This window comes from Puma concolor, chromosome E3 (genome assembly GCF_028749965.1).
Source record: "Puma concolor isolate L17-30 chromosome E3, mPumCon1.1.hap2, whole genome shotgun sequence".
NCBI lineage: Eukaryota > Metazoa > Chordata > Mammalia > Carnivora > Felidae > Puma > Puma concolor.
In genome coordinates this window covers 24,454,847-24,473,241 of record NC_141682.1, presented here as the reverse complement: position 1 = coordinate 24,473,241, position 18,395 = coordinate 24,454,847, and the positions used below count along the sequence as shown (strand labels likewise).

The 18,395-nt window shown below is 45.8% G+C and overlaps 1 protein-coding gene across 5 annotated transcripts in view; it reads right to left on the bottom strand.

Moving 5' to 3' along the window:
• Positions 1 to 392: 392 nt before the first annotated feature.
• The window catches only part of USP31 (ubiquitin specific peptidase 31), a 66,239-nt gene continuing 48,236 nt past the window's right edge, over positions 393 to 18,395 (bottom strand). For all 5 annotated transcript variants that reach the window (XM_025916848.2, XM_086692758.1, XM_086692759.1 and 2 more), the window contains 5 exons: positions 16,202 to 16,321; positions 13,728 to 13,953; positions 8,045 to 8,203; positions 6,449 to 6,601; positions 393 to 4,309 (listed from right to left, as the gene is read on the bottom strand). In XM_025916848.2, the coding sequence (XP_025772633.2) occupies positions 2,739 to 4,309; positions 6,449 to 6,601; positions 8,045 to 8,203; positions 13,728 to 13,953; positions 16,202 to 16,321 (2,229 nt within the window). In that variant the 3' untranslated portion in view covers positions 393 to 2,738. The remainder of the gene's footprint in view (positions 4,310 to 6,448; positions 6,602 to 8,044; positions 8,204 to 13,727; positions 13,954 to 16,201; positions 16,322 to 18,395) is intronic.

Here is an 18,395-nt window from a genome sequence, read left to right as displayed (position 1 = left end):
AAGCAGATGTGCTTCTGTGCCAAATGCTACCAGGAAAATAAAAAGCAAAGCAAACACCAAGTCCCTAACCTACCAAACAACTGAATTGAACCAAGTAATAATTTTCCCATAAGATATTTCACCTCCAAACTTCTGGGCAAATCTCCTTTTCTGTGTCTTAAAGGTTATACCTAGTAGTTGGGGATGAGATTTTCATTGTTTACCAAGCACAGAAAGAATAGCTTAAAGTTACCTTGACAATACCACAGTATTTTTTCATTTAAATCTGGAAGAAGGACTAAACTCCATAGACATATAATTTACTGATACCGAAATTTTATTTCTAGATACCATAGAAAATTAAAGAAATTTGTAGAGGTGTTTTTTGGAGTGTGTGTGTGTGTGTGTGTGTGTGTGTGTGTGTGTGTGCTTAAGACACTAGACATAATGGGAAATCCATTCCTGGAGGATACAAGAATAAAAATATTTGCCACGTGAAAATTAAACCAGATTCTATTAATGCTTAACTGATAACAGCCTCAGGAAAAGGTGTTATTAAAACCCTCTGTGTAGTCAAACTTTAATTCTAAGACTGTTTCAGAGCTTCAGGTAGGAGATTTCAAATGAGATTTACCTATTAAAAGAAAAAGGCTCAAATCAAACTCCTGCAACTGACGATCCCATTATTGGTGCGTACTTTCCAGGAAATAAAAGCAACACAGAAAAACCAGCGGTGGCAAAACATTCGCAGGGCTGTTGGTGTGCTGTTGGCAGCAATAACACCACTGCAGGCAGCCAGTCAGCGGCAGTTACACTACGACAAAGGAGAGGGATGCTGCTTTAGGAACCCACAGCCACCTGCGCAGTGCAACAGGGACACCTGGTGCAGGGGCGAGTAAAGGACTGAGTGCACTGGGCAACAGGCTCACGTTCAATGAGATTCACAGAGCACAAGGTAACTTTCACAAGGCTGAGTATCTAAGTCTTAAATATTGCAAGGGTCTAAAATTCCAGCTACCCTCAACATAAAATGGCCTCCAGACTTGTAAGTTACCTGCTAATGCTCAAATAGCAGCAAAATAAAGTTAAGAAACCTACTGGAAATATTTCCCAAGAGGTATTTATGGGGAGAAAACAAAACAAAAGGCAGCGCAGAATTCATAGCTGTGCATGTGTATGTGCTCTAATTACTTCACACACAGCAATACTGAAAAGGGAGATTATAAATGGATCTGTGCACCAAGAATTCAGGAAGAACTGGAAAGTTTATGATTTTTTTTAAAAGTTAATATTTAAAAGCATATAAACTTAGCATGCTGTATCTCATGGCAAAGTGACAAATGCTATTCAAAGAGAATCAGGACCATGGCTCTCCTGACATTAAAAAAAAAAAGAAAAATAGAAAAATGGAAAAAAAAAAAAAAAAAGGCTAAGAATTTCCAGGATACCTCCAGAAAGCCTGAAGAACTATGATCTTGCTTATCTGTGAGATTTCTGTGTGGTTCCCTTGTTTTCTCACTGACAATGCCAGACGGAACATGCTCCAATCCTGCTTGTGAGTTCTGGGTAAGAGATGAAATCTTAACCACTAAGAAAAAATAAATGATTTACTGAAAAGCAGCCTGTAACTTTGCCAGGCAGATCAGAAGCACACATGTAATACTTTGTCACACATCACTCCAACACACCATCAACTGACTTTTGGCATCAGGCAACATCTTTCCTCTCCCCAAGGTATAAGAAATGTGGGCATGTGCACCCAGGGCAGCATGGAGCTGTTGGCTTCTAACACAAGGAACAAGCAACACCAGAGAAGGGAAATGGTACAAATTCATGCATCCGGTTCAGAATCCTTTTTTTTTTTTCCAGGCATCTTTCAAAGGTGTTAACTGCTCTACTACATTTCAAAATCCCAATGGCCTTAGCTAGCAAATTTAGAAGGAAAACAAAATTAACTAGTGACTGGCTTTCTGGCTGTCCAACTTGCCACCCCTTAGGACATCTCCAAAGAACCAAGATAGCGTGTAGTACACACATCTTTGCAGTTATGAAGGACTTCATTTCTACCTCCAGAAACTTCTATCTGTGGCAGTTGGAGAAAGGACAGTCACCCACAGGCCACCTTCTTGGTTAACCCTCTTGCTGATGCGCATCCACCCTAGACTAGCTGAGTATATACCTGAGAAACATTAGTGTTAAAATATTGCCCTTCACAGAGACTGGTAGATGGGGCCAAAGTGCAGAAAGCAACAGTCTTCTCTCAGTTTGTCTGTTAGTGTCACAGTTTTTAGAGCTCCTGGTGCCACATGACAATCAGCTGTGAGGACAAATCCTGCTCAGATGAAACCCAAGTCAAATAACTGATCCCTCTACAGCACACACTAATGACAGCTTAACTGGTTCACAGGTTTCCAAACCCTAGTGTCCAACGAAAGTCATTAGAGTTCTCTAGAAAGAAATATGTACAATTGCTAAAGGGACCGCCCAGGGTCTCGTCTACAATGATTCCAGTTAGCTTGGTATCAATACTTTGCCTATGGCTGTTATTTGGTTCAATGGCAGAATAAGGCGACGCTTTTAACAATTTGCAGTTGAATTCTACACACACACATACACACAAACACACACGCACACACACTCGCACGTCAGGCACGTGACCTAAAACATATAAAACAAAAGCATAGAGGGCTTTGGTGGGGGGAAAGGGGTTCTAAATAAATAAACATCTTTACAGATAAAACACTTGGATTGCAGAAACATCACTGAGGTTTTTGAGAAGGCCGTGCAGAGGTTTGCATGCTAGAAGATAACTTTTTCGAGGATTTGTCAGCAGACTGCCTGCCACCGGGAGATGAGGGCACTCCAGAATCTAGCTGGGAAGACTTAGATTTGCGAGCAGACAGCAGGGAATGTTTAGCGGAAGCAGGGTCCTTGGAGACAAGCTGCTCTTTTCCAACTGCACTTGCATTTGGCTGCTGGGAACCTGCAGGCTGGTAGCCTTTCTCTGCCTTGTCATCCACGGCATTCTTACTGGCCAACTTGGCAGAGCTACTGCCGGCCTTCTTGGAGAGCAAGGTTGTTTTGCCAAGGTCAGTTGACCGCCGGGTTTCCTTCTGTCTCAAGGCTGACTTGAAGAAGGATAGCCCCTTGTCCTCTGACTTGCTGTCCCTCTTCAGACCAGTCTTCATGCTTGTGTTGGGGGAGCGCAGACTGGCCATAGAGGAGCTCCTGACGTGCTTTCCGTCTCCTCGGCCCTCCCCCACCCTGGCTTGGCTCACCCGAGGGGAGTTGGGTTTGGAGCTGGAGGTGACGCTGGCTCTGTCGGAAGCCAGGCTCTGTCTGGAGCCCTCTCTACTCAAGCTCCTGTCTGAAGTCCTGCTCTTCCCAGGAGGGAAGGGGCCCCTTGCAGCAGGGCCGGGGGCTTTTTTGGCAGATGTGGAGGAAGGAGTGTAGGCAAGGGAGGAAGAGGACTTCTGCCTCTGGGGTGAAGGAGATGACATGGAGTCTTGGGATTTGGGGGAGGACTCCTTTCTAGGCTGGGCAGGGCCAGGGGAGGAATGCCGTCCACTGGCTCTGGAAGAAGAATCTGCTTTGCTTCGGGAGCGGGAGGGCTTTATAGAAACTTTTACAGGAACAGGAGAAGAAGGGGACGTACTTGAAAGAGATGATTCCTGGCTTGCCAAGACTGGTCTCCCCTTCCGCAAGCTTCTATCTGGCTCAGAAGCGCCTTTGGAGCTGGGAGAGCTCTTGGCTGTGCTCTCTGGTTTCTTTGCAAGGGAGCCTGGGTGGCTCGTGGGTTTCACCTCTTTGACTGGAGAGCTGTCTACAGAATCGCTCTGATCCACATAAGCAATCTGGTTATTATTATCAAAAGGATCGGAGATGGGGGGCACGCAATCCCCTTGTGCTAAGTTTTTGCTCTGTGTGTCTAAAACACCGGAGTTCAATTTGTGGGTGTCTGATTCATCTCTGAACACGCCTTCCATGACAGCCAGAGGGGCCCGACCCACAGCCTTGTGCTCACGTCGGCCGTGACTATCACTTGGTTCCTGGAAACTGCTAGAAAGGTTCCTCAAGCTGCCAAAGCAAGAGATGGAGACCTTATCATCCACCGCCTCCCCGATCTTCTCCAAGGTGGAGGCAGAGGTGTGGATCGGAGAGTCTCCTGAGAACCGGGAAGGAGAATTGGAGCGCATCTGCAGCTTAGCAGACAGGGACCAAGAAGGTCTAATGCAATTGTCGTTAACGGCCAAGGGGCTGGTGACAGAAGATCTGGATGACATGCTCTGACGCTGGACGCTTCTCACGAATGGTCGAGTTGAGAAACCTCCTGAATGCAGCAGAGAGAACAGCATTAAGCTACACCGAAAACATGTCTGAGCAACACCTTAAGATACTGAAGATGGAAGGAAGGCAATCCTGGTGGAATGACAGGAGCATGACCTTCAGGGCCAGCATGTCTGGGGTCAAGGAGCAGCCACACAACTGCAACTTCTTGGAGTTCAGTCCCCTATCTATAAAATAGGGACATTCCAACTCAGGGATCGGCAAACTATCGATCTTCTTTCTGTACGCCGGGGGTCAGGAGACCTCCCTTGGAAAGGCCCAGTTAACACTCTAGGTTTTGTGGGCCAACCACTCAACTCTGCCACTGCAGCACAAAAGCAACCAGAGAAGACACATAAACAAATGGGAGTGCCTGTGTTCCAATAAAACCTTATTTACAAATAAAGGCAGAGCTCATACTTGGCCCATAGGCTGTCGCTTGCTGATCCCTGCTCTAACTCACAGGACTACTGTAAGAACTAAATAAAATCCTGAAAGTCCTGTGCCCACCTGGCACTCCACACATGCACAGTAAATGTGAGCTACTGACCCACCTAAGGACATCCAGAGCCCGAGCCCACAGAAGTGAAGTCTCTGCCCGAGATTACACAAAATTAGAGGCAGAGCTAATACCACAAACACAAACCCTTGCCCCCAACTCAATGCCACATGCAGCTTGGCCTGCCATTATTGAGTATAACAGCAGATCGGTGAAAAAGAACAGAGACGATACACTCCTATCCTGACTTCAAACTTCTAGAGATGACAATCATAATTAGAACAATACACTCCTATCCTGAGTGATTTCAAACTTCCGAAGAAAATGTTCACAATTAGAACTACATACTTCTATTCTGAGTGCCTTAAAACTTCCTTCCAAAGAAAAGATTCTAAATTAACTTCCATACACACTTGGTACTGTGGCTGCAGTATTTATAAAGCTCTGTCCAGATAAGATCCTCGGAGACAGGCTCTGTTCTGTGGGCACCCCCCGGCACCACTGTGATGATGATGCTTAAGAGGATACTGATCTCACCAACTACACTGTCTAAAAACAGACCAGGGCAAACCAGCTTACTGTTAAAACAACAGTGAATTCTAAGTTTAAAAAGCTGTGTTGAGAAAAACCTCTACCTGAAAAAGCAAAGACTCAGTGGTCGGATTTTCATAAAGTATCAGGAGCTTGTTAGCAATTCTGGCCCAGTACTCTTGTTATTTTACAAAGAAAAAGGCAACAAGCCAGAAAAGCAAGCGGGCCTGGAGCTACAATGAGGCAGACCTCCCTGGCCTGGCGGCCCCCGTCCACCCTCCTACAGTTTTCCTTCACTTCATGGTCTCACAATTACCCATCACTAGATGCAGATTACAGCAACCGACATGCTGGCTGCAGGCTTGGGAGATGAGTCACTGTCCTCATTAGAGAAGCTGAGCTCACTCTCACCTCCTCCAGCCTCAATGCTAGGGCTGCCTGATCCTTCCCGCACCACCTGGGGTTCCTGTCAGAACTGAGGGCTGCCATTACTCAAGCATAAGTGAAGGTAAAAAACAAAACAAAACAAAACAAAACAAAACAAAAAAAACAAACCCAAAAACAAAAAAACAAAAAAAAAAACCCATAGTTCTATTTGTATTGTGTTTCCCCAAGTATCCGTACTGTGACCATCTTCAGAATTCTTTTATGCAGAGTCAAGAGTTTCTGTTCTAGATGCTTCTGCACTTAAAAGAACATGCCACAAATTCCTATAAAGGAAACGGCAGTGGAAAGGGGAAAAGCTGAAAGCTGGGAAGCCCCCACACTGGGCGAGCACAGCAACTCCTCACCAGGCGGCCCTGGGCAAAGCACTGAGCACTTTGGAAAGCGCTCTGAAAGAAATGTATCCCTTATTGTAGAGTTAAAGCTCCAGCCTCCACACTAAGCCTTAGAAGTAGAAAATAATGAAGTACAAGGAGAAACTCATCCTAGAGCTCACAGAGGAAAAGCAAATAACCAGATTTATATAAAATGGTACTTATGACCGTACAGCCACACAGCCCTTTTACCTTCTCCGACAATCTTCTTGGGGCCTAGCTCCTAAGCGTGAGGGACCCTGTGCCGTGTCCGTGAGATGCCACTTTGGAAATCTGTCACAAAACCCATACCCACCATCGTCTTCACTCCTCTCTCCGGTCATCTCCACCGACTCGGATAATGAGGCCAGAGAGGTGCGTCTGGAGGACGCCGCGGAGGTCACGCTGGCTTGCTTGCTCCCCGGGAGCCGGCTCACCCAGTGTTCACACAAGGAGGAGCTGGTGGAGCCTGCAGTAAAGGAAGCAGGCACTGGGGTCAGGCTGGAGTCCCAGGCTGGCTCCCTGGCACACACTCGTGTGAAGGGGCAGTGCCTGAGCTGGGGTGGCCTGTGTCAGTCTTACCTCCCAGACCCCTGCTTGAATATCCCATCAAGATGCAAAGAAGGAGGGCAGACTAGCTCATGTTTATAGTAATAAAATGCAAGCATTGGCATGGACACTTCATAATGCAAAGTGCAAATCTTAAGTGCTGGCAACAGAATCATCTATACTCATTCTGCAAATAGTTATTAAGCACCTATTGCCAGGCACCGTTCTAAGTACACACAGTAAAAATTCTGACACAGAGCAAATAAAAGTCGCAGTGCACCGTTATTTCTTAGCTTGCTTTGTGGAATTGTTAAGTCGTTTTCACAATATTAACATACAAACACATAACATGCACACACCTAGGCTGTATGTCATCTGTACTGTCCATTCCAGGGATGCCCTTAAATTCCAGAGCAACATAAACTGCTCTTGAAACTAAGAACAAGACTCAAGTAGACCTCAAGAGGGTGTAATCTCCAAGCATATCTCAGAATCTGGAAAGCACTGAGGGAAGGCACTAGAGCACTGGACTTCTCACTCTCTCAACTGGGTGAGCAGCTACTGAGGGGTGGGTGCACTGAGTGGGGCTTCACTCCAGCAGGGGTTCACTCGGTTCAGCGGTTCCTCTTCTCAGCGGCTTCAAACCAATCCCTCGGAAGCTTCAAGGAGATTCAGGGTGAATACTCTCTAACATGATCCGATGTTACCATGTCTCCATTGTCGGTCACAGTCTCTTAGACGCTGCGTTAAGGAGCGTGCGTCACCTTGTCTGGACCATGTGGCTGCATCCAGACTAAACCCCATCCAGCTAAATCCAGCCCACCTATCATTACTATAGCCTTCAACCCTTCCAACCGAACAGGCCGACCTCATCGGGAAAAAGAACGATTTCTAATGGTGCTTTTACTTGGTCTAAAAGGCTCTAACGTACATTTATGTAATCTGATGCATGCAATGACCCCATGAGGCAGATATTATTAGTACACCCACATTACAGATGCTTAAATATGTGGCTTGGATGTGATGTGCTTCCAGATGATGCGACCGAAACATGGCAAAGCCAGGTCTCATTCCCTCTTGCTTTTAGTGTGGCAGCCATACCGCTTTTTCATTCATTCGTTCCACAAGCAAACATGGCAAGCTCACTCTGAGACCGGCGCTACCCACTTCCGTGGGAACTCTGCTGGTTCGCACATTCCACCCCCATTTCCTTGACTGCAGTCATTTTGGTTTCCAGGTTAAACTCAAATGTGAGAATTTATCTGATCAACACAACAGACTCATGAGACCTTGTGGAGAAGTTCTCTGGACCATTACAATCTTCTGCTCTAGGAAGAAGCTGCTGAAGAATGGCTGGCCTTACCTGCCACTGAGCTGTTGGCTGACCATGATGGAATAGCTGTCCGCCTCTGGTAGAAAAGGATGTACGCTGTCTGTGTGCAGACCTCATCTTCTGACAGCTGCTGCACGTCACTGTCATCGAAGCAGTACCAGAGGCCGTCCACAGAGTTCTTACAGTAGGCTGCCAAAAAGAGCCCGCCATCAGTACCAGGGGAGGGGGCACCGGCCGCTCCACTCTGCCCACAGACACCAGCTCTTTGGCTCATCTAATTCATTCAAGAGCTTTTTAAGGTCGCACGTAGTTACACACAAAGTGGTAAAAAATCCAAATTGGGTTGTGAGCTCAGGCAAAATGTTTCAAGACATTCCAAACTATTCCAAATGTACAAAATTCTATTTAATCTTAGAAAGCCCAACGTACTTATTTACTTGAGGCAGTGGGTCTCAACCTGAGACGATTTTGCGCCGCTAGGGACATCCGGCAACAAATGGAGACATTCTTGACTGTCACAACTAGGGTACAGGGTAGTACTGGCAATGAGTGAGTGGAGATCAAGGATGCTGCAAAACATTCCACAATGCACAGGACAGTCCCCACAGCAAGAATTATCCAGCCAAACTATCAAGAGTGCTGAAGCTGGAAAACCCTGATTTAAGTATGTTGTAACATTTCAGTGTTTATTAGAGATAGAAAATAGGACTAGTAATAATGATACTAATAATAGCAGCAGCTAGTATTTGTTTAGTGCTTATTATGTGCCAAATACCTCAATTAATCCCATGAGATTTATTCTGTTATTCCCATTTTACAGAGGTTCAAAAAGATTAACCAGCTTGCCCAAAGGTCAAGCAGCTGGTGAAGGACAGGGCCCAGCTCATTTCAGGTGTATCTAGTCCCTGAGTTTGCACTTAAACCCTATCCCACCCTGCTTCCTTCAGGGGTAGTATGAACAACGTAATGCCCAGTGGAAGCGCCCTGGCAAACTAAGAACACTTGAGCTCAGGAATGCATGTGTGTTTTTCTCAGTTCAAATTCTAACCCTGAAATAGAAATTAAGAACATTCAAGTACCAGCAAAAGACAAGAACTTAGTGTTTGTGAAGCCACGTGATCTTGAAAAGATATGTCAAGGGGTGTGATAAAATTGATTCAGAGGAGTACCTTATCACACTTCCTAAAAATACCCATTTATTGGGGTGATAATAAATGAGGGCTAGAATATTTAGCTGAATGCCTGAGGGGCAGGGCACACAGGGTCCCATGAGGCACCAGGAGTGACTCCCTCGACAGGCCACAACGACATTTGTAAAGTATGGAGGCTTAAGAGATAAAGGGGATACAGGCGAGGATGGGTTACAACCAGACAGGTCCCAAAAAAGAGCAGAATAAGAATCTGTGATCGTGGGGAAGGAAGCCATGTACAGCCATGGACTCCTGGGACCAGAAAGGGGAGAGAAATAGAGACAGAAGCAGCACGGGGAGCTGGTAAAACAGCAACTTGTCAGTGGGCAGGTCAGGCCTAACGTATAAATGACCCAGCTGGGGAGATGGTGGCTGTTCTAGAGTGGGACATGCCCCCGAGACAAGGTGACAGAGCAGCCCTGCACTAGCATCAGTAGGCTTCTCTCCAGGACAGTCTGTTCCCAGTCACAGCACGGCAACTAAGGCAGCCCAGGAACACATTAATGGTTTAATAATGTATTTACCAGATAACTCACTTTTCTTTCTGGAACTAGCTTCTCAAATGTTTTCTAGACAAGTATTATTCAAACTGTGGTTTGCAGACTGGTCCCAGTCCACAACAAGCTAAGCACTCAAACTGAGATAAGCATTTAAAAACTTTCATAGCAACTGGACACTGCCGGGATATTCTTACTGTATTTTTACATAAGTATTGAGTCGTGAAAAATTGGAAATTTTAGGGGCGCCTGGGTGGCTCAGTCGGTTAAGCGGCCAACTTCAACTCAGGTCATGATCTCACGGTCCGTGAGTTCGAGCCCCGCGTCGGGCTCTGTGCTGACAGCTCAGAGCCTAGAGCCCGTTTCAGATTCTGTGTCTCCCTCTCTCTCTGACCCTCCCCTGCTCATGCTCTGTCTCTCTCTGTCTCAAAAATAAATAAACGTTAAAAAAAAAAAATTAAAAATAAATAAATAAATAAATAAAATTGGAAATTTTAAAAAAGAACAAGGCAGGTTCTGCCTCATAGAAGTTTGATCTAGAATCCATACACAAGTTAGCTATGCACGTACCAGTTGATTATATCTAGAACGAGTGCAAAATAAAATCCCAAATAGGGGTGCCTGGGTGGCTCAGGCAGTTAAGTGTCCAACTCTTGATTTCGGTTCAAGTCACAATCTCATGCTTCATGGGATCGAGCCCCACGTCGGGCTCTGTATGGACAGTATGGAACCTGCTTGGGATTCTCTCTCTCTCTCTCTCTCTCTCTCTCTCTCTCTCTCTACCCCTCCCCTGCTCAAGCCCTCTCTCTCAAAATAAATAAACTTAAAAAAAAATCCAAACAAGGACTTAAAAACAAGGTATCTCGAACTCAACAACACTACGGTATTTGAAATGTTCTCTAAACTAAAACCCTAAACATTTTATATACTGGAAAAGCAGTGGTATGGCCTAAGCATCACAAAGGGGGAAATAATGCAGAAAGAGCCTAAGCTTTTCCTAGGTAACACAGGCCCTGAGAGGCAGGCATGAGCGGTTCCAGTGCACGGGCGTGGTCACCAAGTTCCAGTAAGATTACCTGCTGTAGGTCACAGAGCTCCGAAGAGGTGTCTAGCCTCTAGCCCACGTTCCTTTCACTAAACTATGCTGCCTCCAAAGTACCTGTGGGTTTTCAGGCATTTTCCAAAGTCTTCTCTATATAAAGATTAACATGAGGGGTGTTGTTGGTTGAGTGTCCGACTCTTGATTTCAGCTCAGGTCATGATCCCAGGGTCGTAGGATCAAGCCCTGCCTTGGGTTCTGCATGGAGTGTGGAGCCTGCTTACAATTCTCTCTCCCTCTGCCCCAGCTCATGCCTCACTTTTTTTTTTTTTTTAAAGAGTAACATGATAGGTTAAAATCCAGCACTGTCCCATTTTTCTCAACAATTTCTTGCTAGAAACTGCATTACTTTCCTGAGAAACAATATTATAAATGGAAGACACATTCTTTACCAAAGCTGAAGCTGGACGAACACCAACCAGGGATGCTGGCAAAGGTGTTACCACACCAGCTAACCAGTGAAATTAAACCATTTCTAAGTTCCTTTCCATCTGAAGAGTCCCTGGGCGTGTAATTCTATGACTCAGTATCAAAGAACATAGATATGACTGGTAACACCCCAAAGGCAAACATCCAATTAGACACACGACATTTATTATATAAATGGGTCCCATCAAATATAAATACAAAATATGCAAGACCAAAATATAGTCTCACCAGATTTTAAATTTGGTTTAAGCCAAAATACTAGGTAAAATATATCTAAACGTTTAATTAATATTAACTCTGTCTTCTGGGGACTTATACTTCTCAGTCTCATTCATTCTTCTCCTTGAGCGTGCTTCTAGAGCAAGCAGAGGCAAAGCAAACCGCTCCACTATGAGACATGCTCCAAGCTGGGACCATTCCTCTCACATCCCCAAAATATAAGATTACTGTATCCAGTCACCTTCTCTGTCTCCTGCATCCCGTGGGGAAAGCGGGTTGAGACAATGTGCCAGCAAAGGGGTTCAGGAGCCCAACAGGGAGGTCTCAGGGCTGACTGCTAGGGAACTCCACACAGTTGAAAAACCAGCTGGTAGAGCCAGACTTCCTCTACCCCCACCCCCGACCTTTATGAAGCACTGGTACCCTAGAATCTTGTAGCATGAAGCACTGAGTTCATGAAGAAAGGAGGTGCCTGCAAGTATACATGTCAAATGTGTTGAGTGTGAGTGAAGCAAAACTCCAAGTCCTGGCCGCCCACCCCCACAGATGGCCAGACTAACAGCAGTGCCCTCCATAGACTCCCCACACACACGAATGTCCAAGGAAGAGCTCCCACGCCTGCGTGCCTCCCCAATGTTCATCACGGATAATTCCAATTCTGAGACTCCATCTCAAGGAAATACAAAACTAGAATGTAAACTAAAAGATGTTCATCAGTGTTATGGTCAAAGTTAGAAAGCAGGAACAGTAGATATGTTCAACAACAGGAAATGGCTATATAAAATTAGAGTTCCACCAACAGAATATCCTGTGGTCCTAAAAAGTAGTGTGTATACAAATTAAGCATAGACAACTGAATACTCCTGTTACAACAGGTAAGTGTGAAGACTGGGATGCAGGGACATACACACACCCCTCGCATCTCACCACGCTTCTGATTCTGGAACTTTTTTTATTGTCTTCCTGTCAGCAGGTACAGTCCTGAAGTGCAGGCCACTATCCCATCAGCTTCTCCTGTGCCTCCAGTTTGCTCTAACCACCCTCTCCACTGGCCCCCTGCTCTTCCCACTGTGTACACTTCTGTGCACCACACAACCTATTACACACTACTGATCTGACATATCATGTGGTCCTGTATGTCCCTGCTCGATTACACTCTTAGAAGACACAGTTTGAGCCTATTCATCTCTGATGTGCCTCTGATGTGAACCCAGTGCAAGTTACACGAGAGGTGCCCCATGAATGTTCACCTAAACAGAACATACCAGTACAACCACAACAGTGTAAAATAATGGCCAAACCGTCCAGAAAAACACTGGAAGAAATGTTACCTATATACAATGGGATAGTATTATTCAGCTTTAAAAATGAAGGAAACTCTGACACGTGCTGTAACATGGGTGGATCTTAAAGACATTACGCTACGTGAAGTAAGCCAGACACAAAAGGACAAATACTTGCAAGGTTCCACTTATAGAAGGTTCCAAGAGAATCAGATTCATAGAGACAGAACAGTAGTGGCCTGGGGGGGGGGGGGGGGGGAGGGCGGGGGGAGGGTGGGAAAGGCAACAGGGACTTGCTGTTTAACAGAGTTTCAACTTGGGAAGAAGAAAAACGTTCTAGAGATGGATGGTGTTGAGGGCAGCACTACAACATAAATGCACTTAATGCCACTGAACCATACACGTAAAAATGGTGAAAATGGTAAATTTTGATATGTATATTTATCACATTTTTTAAAAATGTTACCAATGGTTATTTTTGAGTGATGAGCCCATGGATGATGGTACTGTTCTCTCTCGTGTATAAATTTCATATAACGAACAGTCCCTTTTAAAAATGAAAAAGATAAATTTAGCTTTAAAACAAAAAGAAAAAATTCTTCCAAATCACCTCAAAGACACTATAAAACCGGTTCATCTAATCACTCCAAATAAGGGAGAAGCGAGAACCTCAAGGAGTGGAGTGAAACCCTAAATGGCGGTGGGGGTGACGTAACCAAAGTGAGCCCTTGGTGACCCAGACAACATGATCTACCTGCACACACCACTCCCCAGTCAGGTCACACAGCTACTGGATGGTCCGACTCAGGAAGAGAAGGAAGAATTTGCATTTATTTGCTCTTGGACAGAGATCCAGCAGATGAAAACTGCCCTCAAACATGGCAGACTGCGTACTAGAAGAGAAAGTGAGGTTCTAAAGCAAAAGTAGCCCTGTCACAAGCAAAACATGTCTGAAGGAACGGTCAGCACAGACACCCGGCCTCTCGCACTGCAGACCTGTGTAGTGCCCCCCTTGCATGGTGCCATGATGATTGCACACAGCATACAGGTCATAGACGTAGTCCTCAGGGTCCCTCCCGAGTCCATAGGGCCGTCTCCATGGAGACCAATGGGATGGCAAACTCCAGCTGCTCTGACTTCTCTTAACCACATGAGGTGTCATGTCCAGGCCAGTCAAGGGGAATTTGACCATGTTCTGAAGTTTCATACGCCTGTCTCCTTCCTGTTACAAGAAGAAAAACAAGTTCTGATGATATTTTCATGCAAGTAGATGGTAGATCAATTCTGCGTGAAATGTGGACCCTAACAGCTCAAGTGGTTTGAGTTACCGATCTGATGGTTTCCAAAGATAGGTACAAAATAAGGAAACACACTAACAGTTTTAACTATCTGGAGGAACAAGTTTCAATACTACTCAAAGCAGAACAAGCAATGACCTACATATAAGGGGTGATGAGCCTCTCGGAGTCTCCATTTCCTTATCTGATAGATGAGTTTAGGTTTTTAACTTACAAACTGACAATATTGGGCAGTTCATCATGATACCTCTGTCAAAGAGGCATGAAAAGTAATGGAGTAAAACTGTACATGAAAGACAAAGTTAGTGCTGGCACAGAATAGCCACCAGATAAGTAGTGTGCCCTTTTCCTCCCCACCTCCTCCAACAAGCACAGTAACAGTTAACATTGACTTAATATACTCATTTAGCTGATAATAATTCATTTAGTTGATAATCTCGGGTAATCTGTATCTTCCATTAAGGCCACGGGGAAATCCTTTGAAATCCAACTGTCCACTCACTAGCTATTTTCTGAATGTTTCTTGTGTCCGTGGGAGCTCTAAGAAATTAATTGGGCATGGATAACACCCACCCCATGGAGCCATGGATCTATTAAGAGAAGGAAAACGTTCATAAGAGAAAGGGAGGATGAGCCCTGGATGGTCAGGAAAGTCAGACCAGAGAATTTGGACCTTGCCGTGCAGTCAAGCTCTGAGGCTTTGAGGGAGGAGGGAATGTCATCAAAGCTGTGTAAGCAGTGCACAGCACAGGACACAAAGGGAGGAGCAGCTTAAGTGAAGAAATCAAGTAGAAGACAACGTGACTGCAACCAGCTAGAAAGCATCACAAGTCTGAACGGGGAGGCTGACAGCAAGAATGGGGACAAGGGGACACACACAGGAGGCAACGCAGAGGCACAACCAAGCTGAACAGATGACTGGTTACATGGGAGGGACAAGAAGGAAGTTGAAAACAACACTGCAGTTTTGAATCTGGGTACTGGAAGGGTGAGGACATTTCTTCTAAAGAAACAGAAGGCAAAGGAAATTGGTCAGCTTGTGTGTGGAAGAAGGCCGGGCTCTGAACCTCGGCTATCTGCATACAGCAGCTATCTGCATACAGTCGGGACACTCTTTACTATGATTAAAAACCTAGGGATCCTGTGCCTGTCACCCCAGACACTCTCACTTCATCAGCAAATCCTAAACATCTGTTGATCTATTCCAGTCTTTTCTCCACAGCCACTGCTCCGGACAAGCCACCAGCATCCCACCCCTGCATGGTTGCATCGGCTCCCTTCAGATCTCCCTAGCTTCATTCATGTGGCCTCCCATCCTCCACACAGCAGCCAGAATAGTCTCTTCAAAACACAGATTTGGCCATGTTGCTTCTCTGCTTAAAACCCTTTATCAGAATCCCACTCTGCCCACGAGGAACAACCAGCCCCTGCCCTTCCCCCACCCTCTGGAGCTCCAGCCAAACCGGTGTGCTGTCAGTCTCTTGCACGTGCTGCCCCGCTCAGGGCTCTGCACACGTGGCTCCCTCTGCCACCGTGTGTGTGCAGCACGGCCCCCACCTCACTTGGGAGAGGCCTACTCCTAATCTTTCAGATACACACCTTAAAGCCAGGCCTGAGAGACTCCTTGAACATTTCCCTCTCTTACAGTGGGGCCTGCCCAGGACAACCCTAACCTCAGGGAACACACAGCCTTTTGGGAAAAACTGACTCGGAGCAATACAACTCACATCAGATTTTCTCTGCATATATTTATGAGTCATCTTCCCAACTATGTGACCGCTTCTGGGAGCAGGGTAACACCTGCTATTACTTTAGGTACAAAGAGAATTCTACCTGCCCCAGAAAGGAGCTCTGTGGTTTTTTTTAATCCTAAAGTACACTTACCAAAATTTAAAGCACAACATTTTCAAATCTAAAGCAAATCCTCAAGAACAAAGTAAAACATCTACAGTATGAACTAAAATGTTTTGAATTGAAAAGGCCACAGGATGCTCAAATTTTGCTTTGGGTAAGAACAAACATGACCCCAGACACTGGAGCAGAGGCATCTGTAACAACGTGGACAGGGACGCTGGATCCAACAGGGACACCGAAGGACCCCCATGCAGCCCACAGCAGAGGCATGAGAAACTTGGTCACAACTTTTCTCACTGTGACAGAGGACATCCTTACCTGTCGAAATCTCTTCAGATGGATAATAAGCACATCAGGCAGAGTCCAGAGGCTTAACGTGATGCTCCCCTGCTGCAGCTGCTTACAGTGCGGGCACCGCCAGGCGTCATCCGGGGCAAGCTGAAAACAAGGAGCATGACACGACTTCCGTTACGCACCACCTCAGGTGAGGCTTTTATAGGAGGCCGCGGCCCCCACTTCTTGGTCAGGGCACGGTACAACTCGGGTCTCTCGGGAAACCACATACATAGGATGCAGAGTCAATGGAAAACACCATCAAAAGCGGCACCTGGCCAGAGCTGGCACCCAAAGATTTGCTGAATAAATCATCTCTCAAAAATGCATGACTGAACAGGTAAATATTACACAGAGGATGTTCCACATCACAGAAGAACCTCAAATTCCACAGATTCTCAAACTCAACCTGTTGCGCTTCCATCAATATACTGTCCTCCTCCTCCTCCTCCACCTGTCCCATCCTCCTTCCCTCCCTCCCCCTTCCTCCCCTTCCTCCTCAATGTCATACCTCAACAAACACTACTGCCACCCACCAAAAGCAGAACCGGCAGGGCGGACAGGTATCCCAAACCCTCAAACCCTTCCCTCTTCCTCTTGTTCCACATCTACCCAAAGTAATTGCCTGCCACCTCTCACACCTGTCTCCTGCACTCCATTCCCACTAACATGGCCTTAATTCAGAGTCCCTACCCTCGCTCTCATCTGGACTTCGGAGTCTCCTATCTGATCTCTCTCTCCCAAGCACTAACCCACTCCAAATAATCCTCCCCCATCCTGCTACCAACAAGGTCTTTCTGAACGTCAATCTGAGGCCTCAAGTCCACATATGTCATCTCTGCAGGTGAGGGTTTCAGGAAGGGGACTTATTCAGTTAGAGGTATGCCCATGAGGCATGTCTGATGAGAGATTTAAGTCTCCTCTGGAGTTCAGAAGATGCACCAGATCAGGGACTATCAACATGATGAGGTAAGGAAAGACCATGACTACTGAGATGGAACAGATAGAAGCACAGAACAGAATCTTGGGGAATGCCTCTTTTTTTAAGTGAAACACTAAAGCTGAGAAACCACCAGAGCCTGAGGATGCATAGTCAGAAAAATAGGCAAATCAGAAGCATTCCCTCTGATGCATACCAAGGAGAGAGAATGGCAAGATCCCATGGAGAGGTCAGATGGTGATGGAGCAAAGGCCACAGAACTGAGCAAACCAGGGGCCACCGAGAGTTTCAGAGGGCAGTGTCAGAAGTGCAAGTGGGAGGGAGAGAGGGAAAGAGCTGAAACCACTAATAGGGAATAAGGCAGAAAAGAAGAGGAGAAAGGCAGGCATGGTAACAGGAAAAGGAAGCAGACTGGGTTGTTGTTTTTTTTCCCCCGTGGCAGGAAGACCAAATCACATTTGTAGGAAACATGGGGAAAAACAGAAGTTTGGGTGGATGGAAGTGACTCAGACACTTAACGCTGGCAGAGACCCACGACTGTCATCTGGTCAGTCTGCATCTCTGCGTGACTTATTAATAGTCTATGTATGTGGCCATCCAGCCCAGCGTGTGTGGTAAAGGAGCAGGCTGTAGTCTGTTTTGTCAATTTCCAATACAGATACTTTTATAAGATACAATAAGAACAACCTCACAATGTCTAAGAGCTATGACAGCTTCGAAAACGTCTCTGATTTCTGTACTTATCTCATTGTAAACTGCTACAAAGAGCTCCTGGCCCTGCCGACCACATTGAGTACCGCTGGTCTCGCTGACTCTGACCAGCAGATGAAGGGCAGCTATCTCAGTAGGCAGCTCTTCCATTTTCAGACTGTCTGTCACAAAGTTCTTTCTCATATTAAGACAAATTCACTCTCCCTGTAATTTCCAATCTTTAGGTTCTGCTTTTCAGATAAAATTAAGTCCAATCCCTTATCCACAAGCCGGTCCTTGAAGTGCCTAAAAATAACTATTAGATCCCCATTCAAGGCCTCCTCTGTCAAATTCAGCATGTCGTGGTTTCCAGATGCACCAGCCCCTATCCACTCTCTCTGGTGCCCCGGTTTGTCAGTCTCTTATTAAAGAGTGAGCATTTAAGGTAATGAAAAGAACGGTGCTATCACCATCAGAATTCTGGGCACTGTTTTAAAGCATCCTTAAGGCAGCTGACAGTGGCTGGCACATGACACTGCTGATCAATAC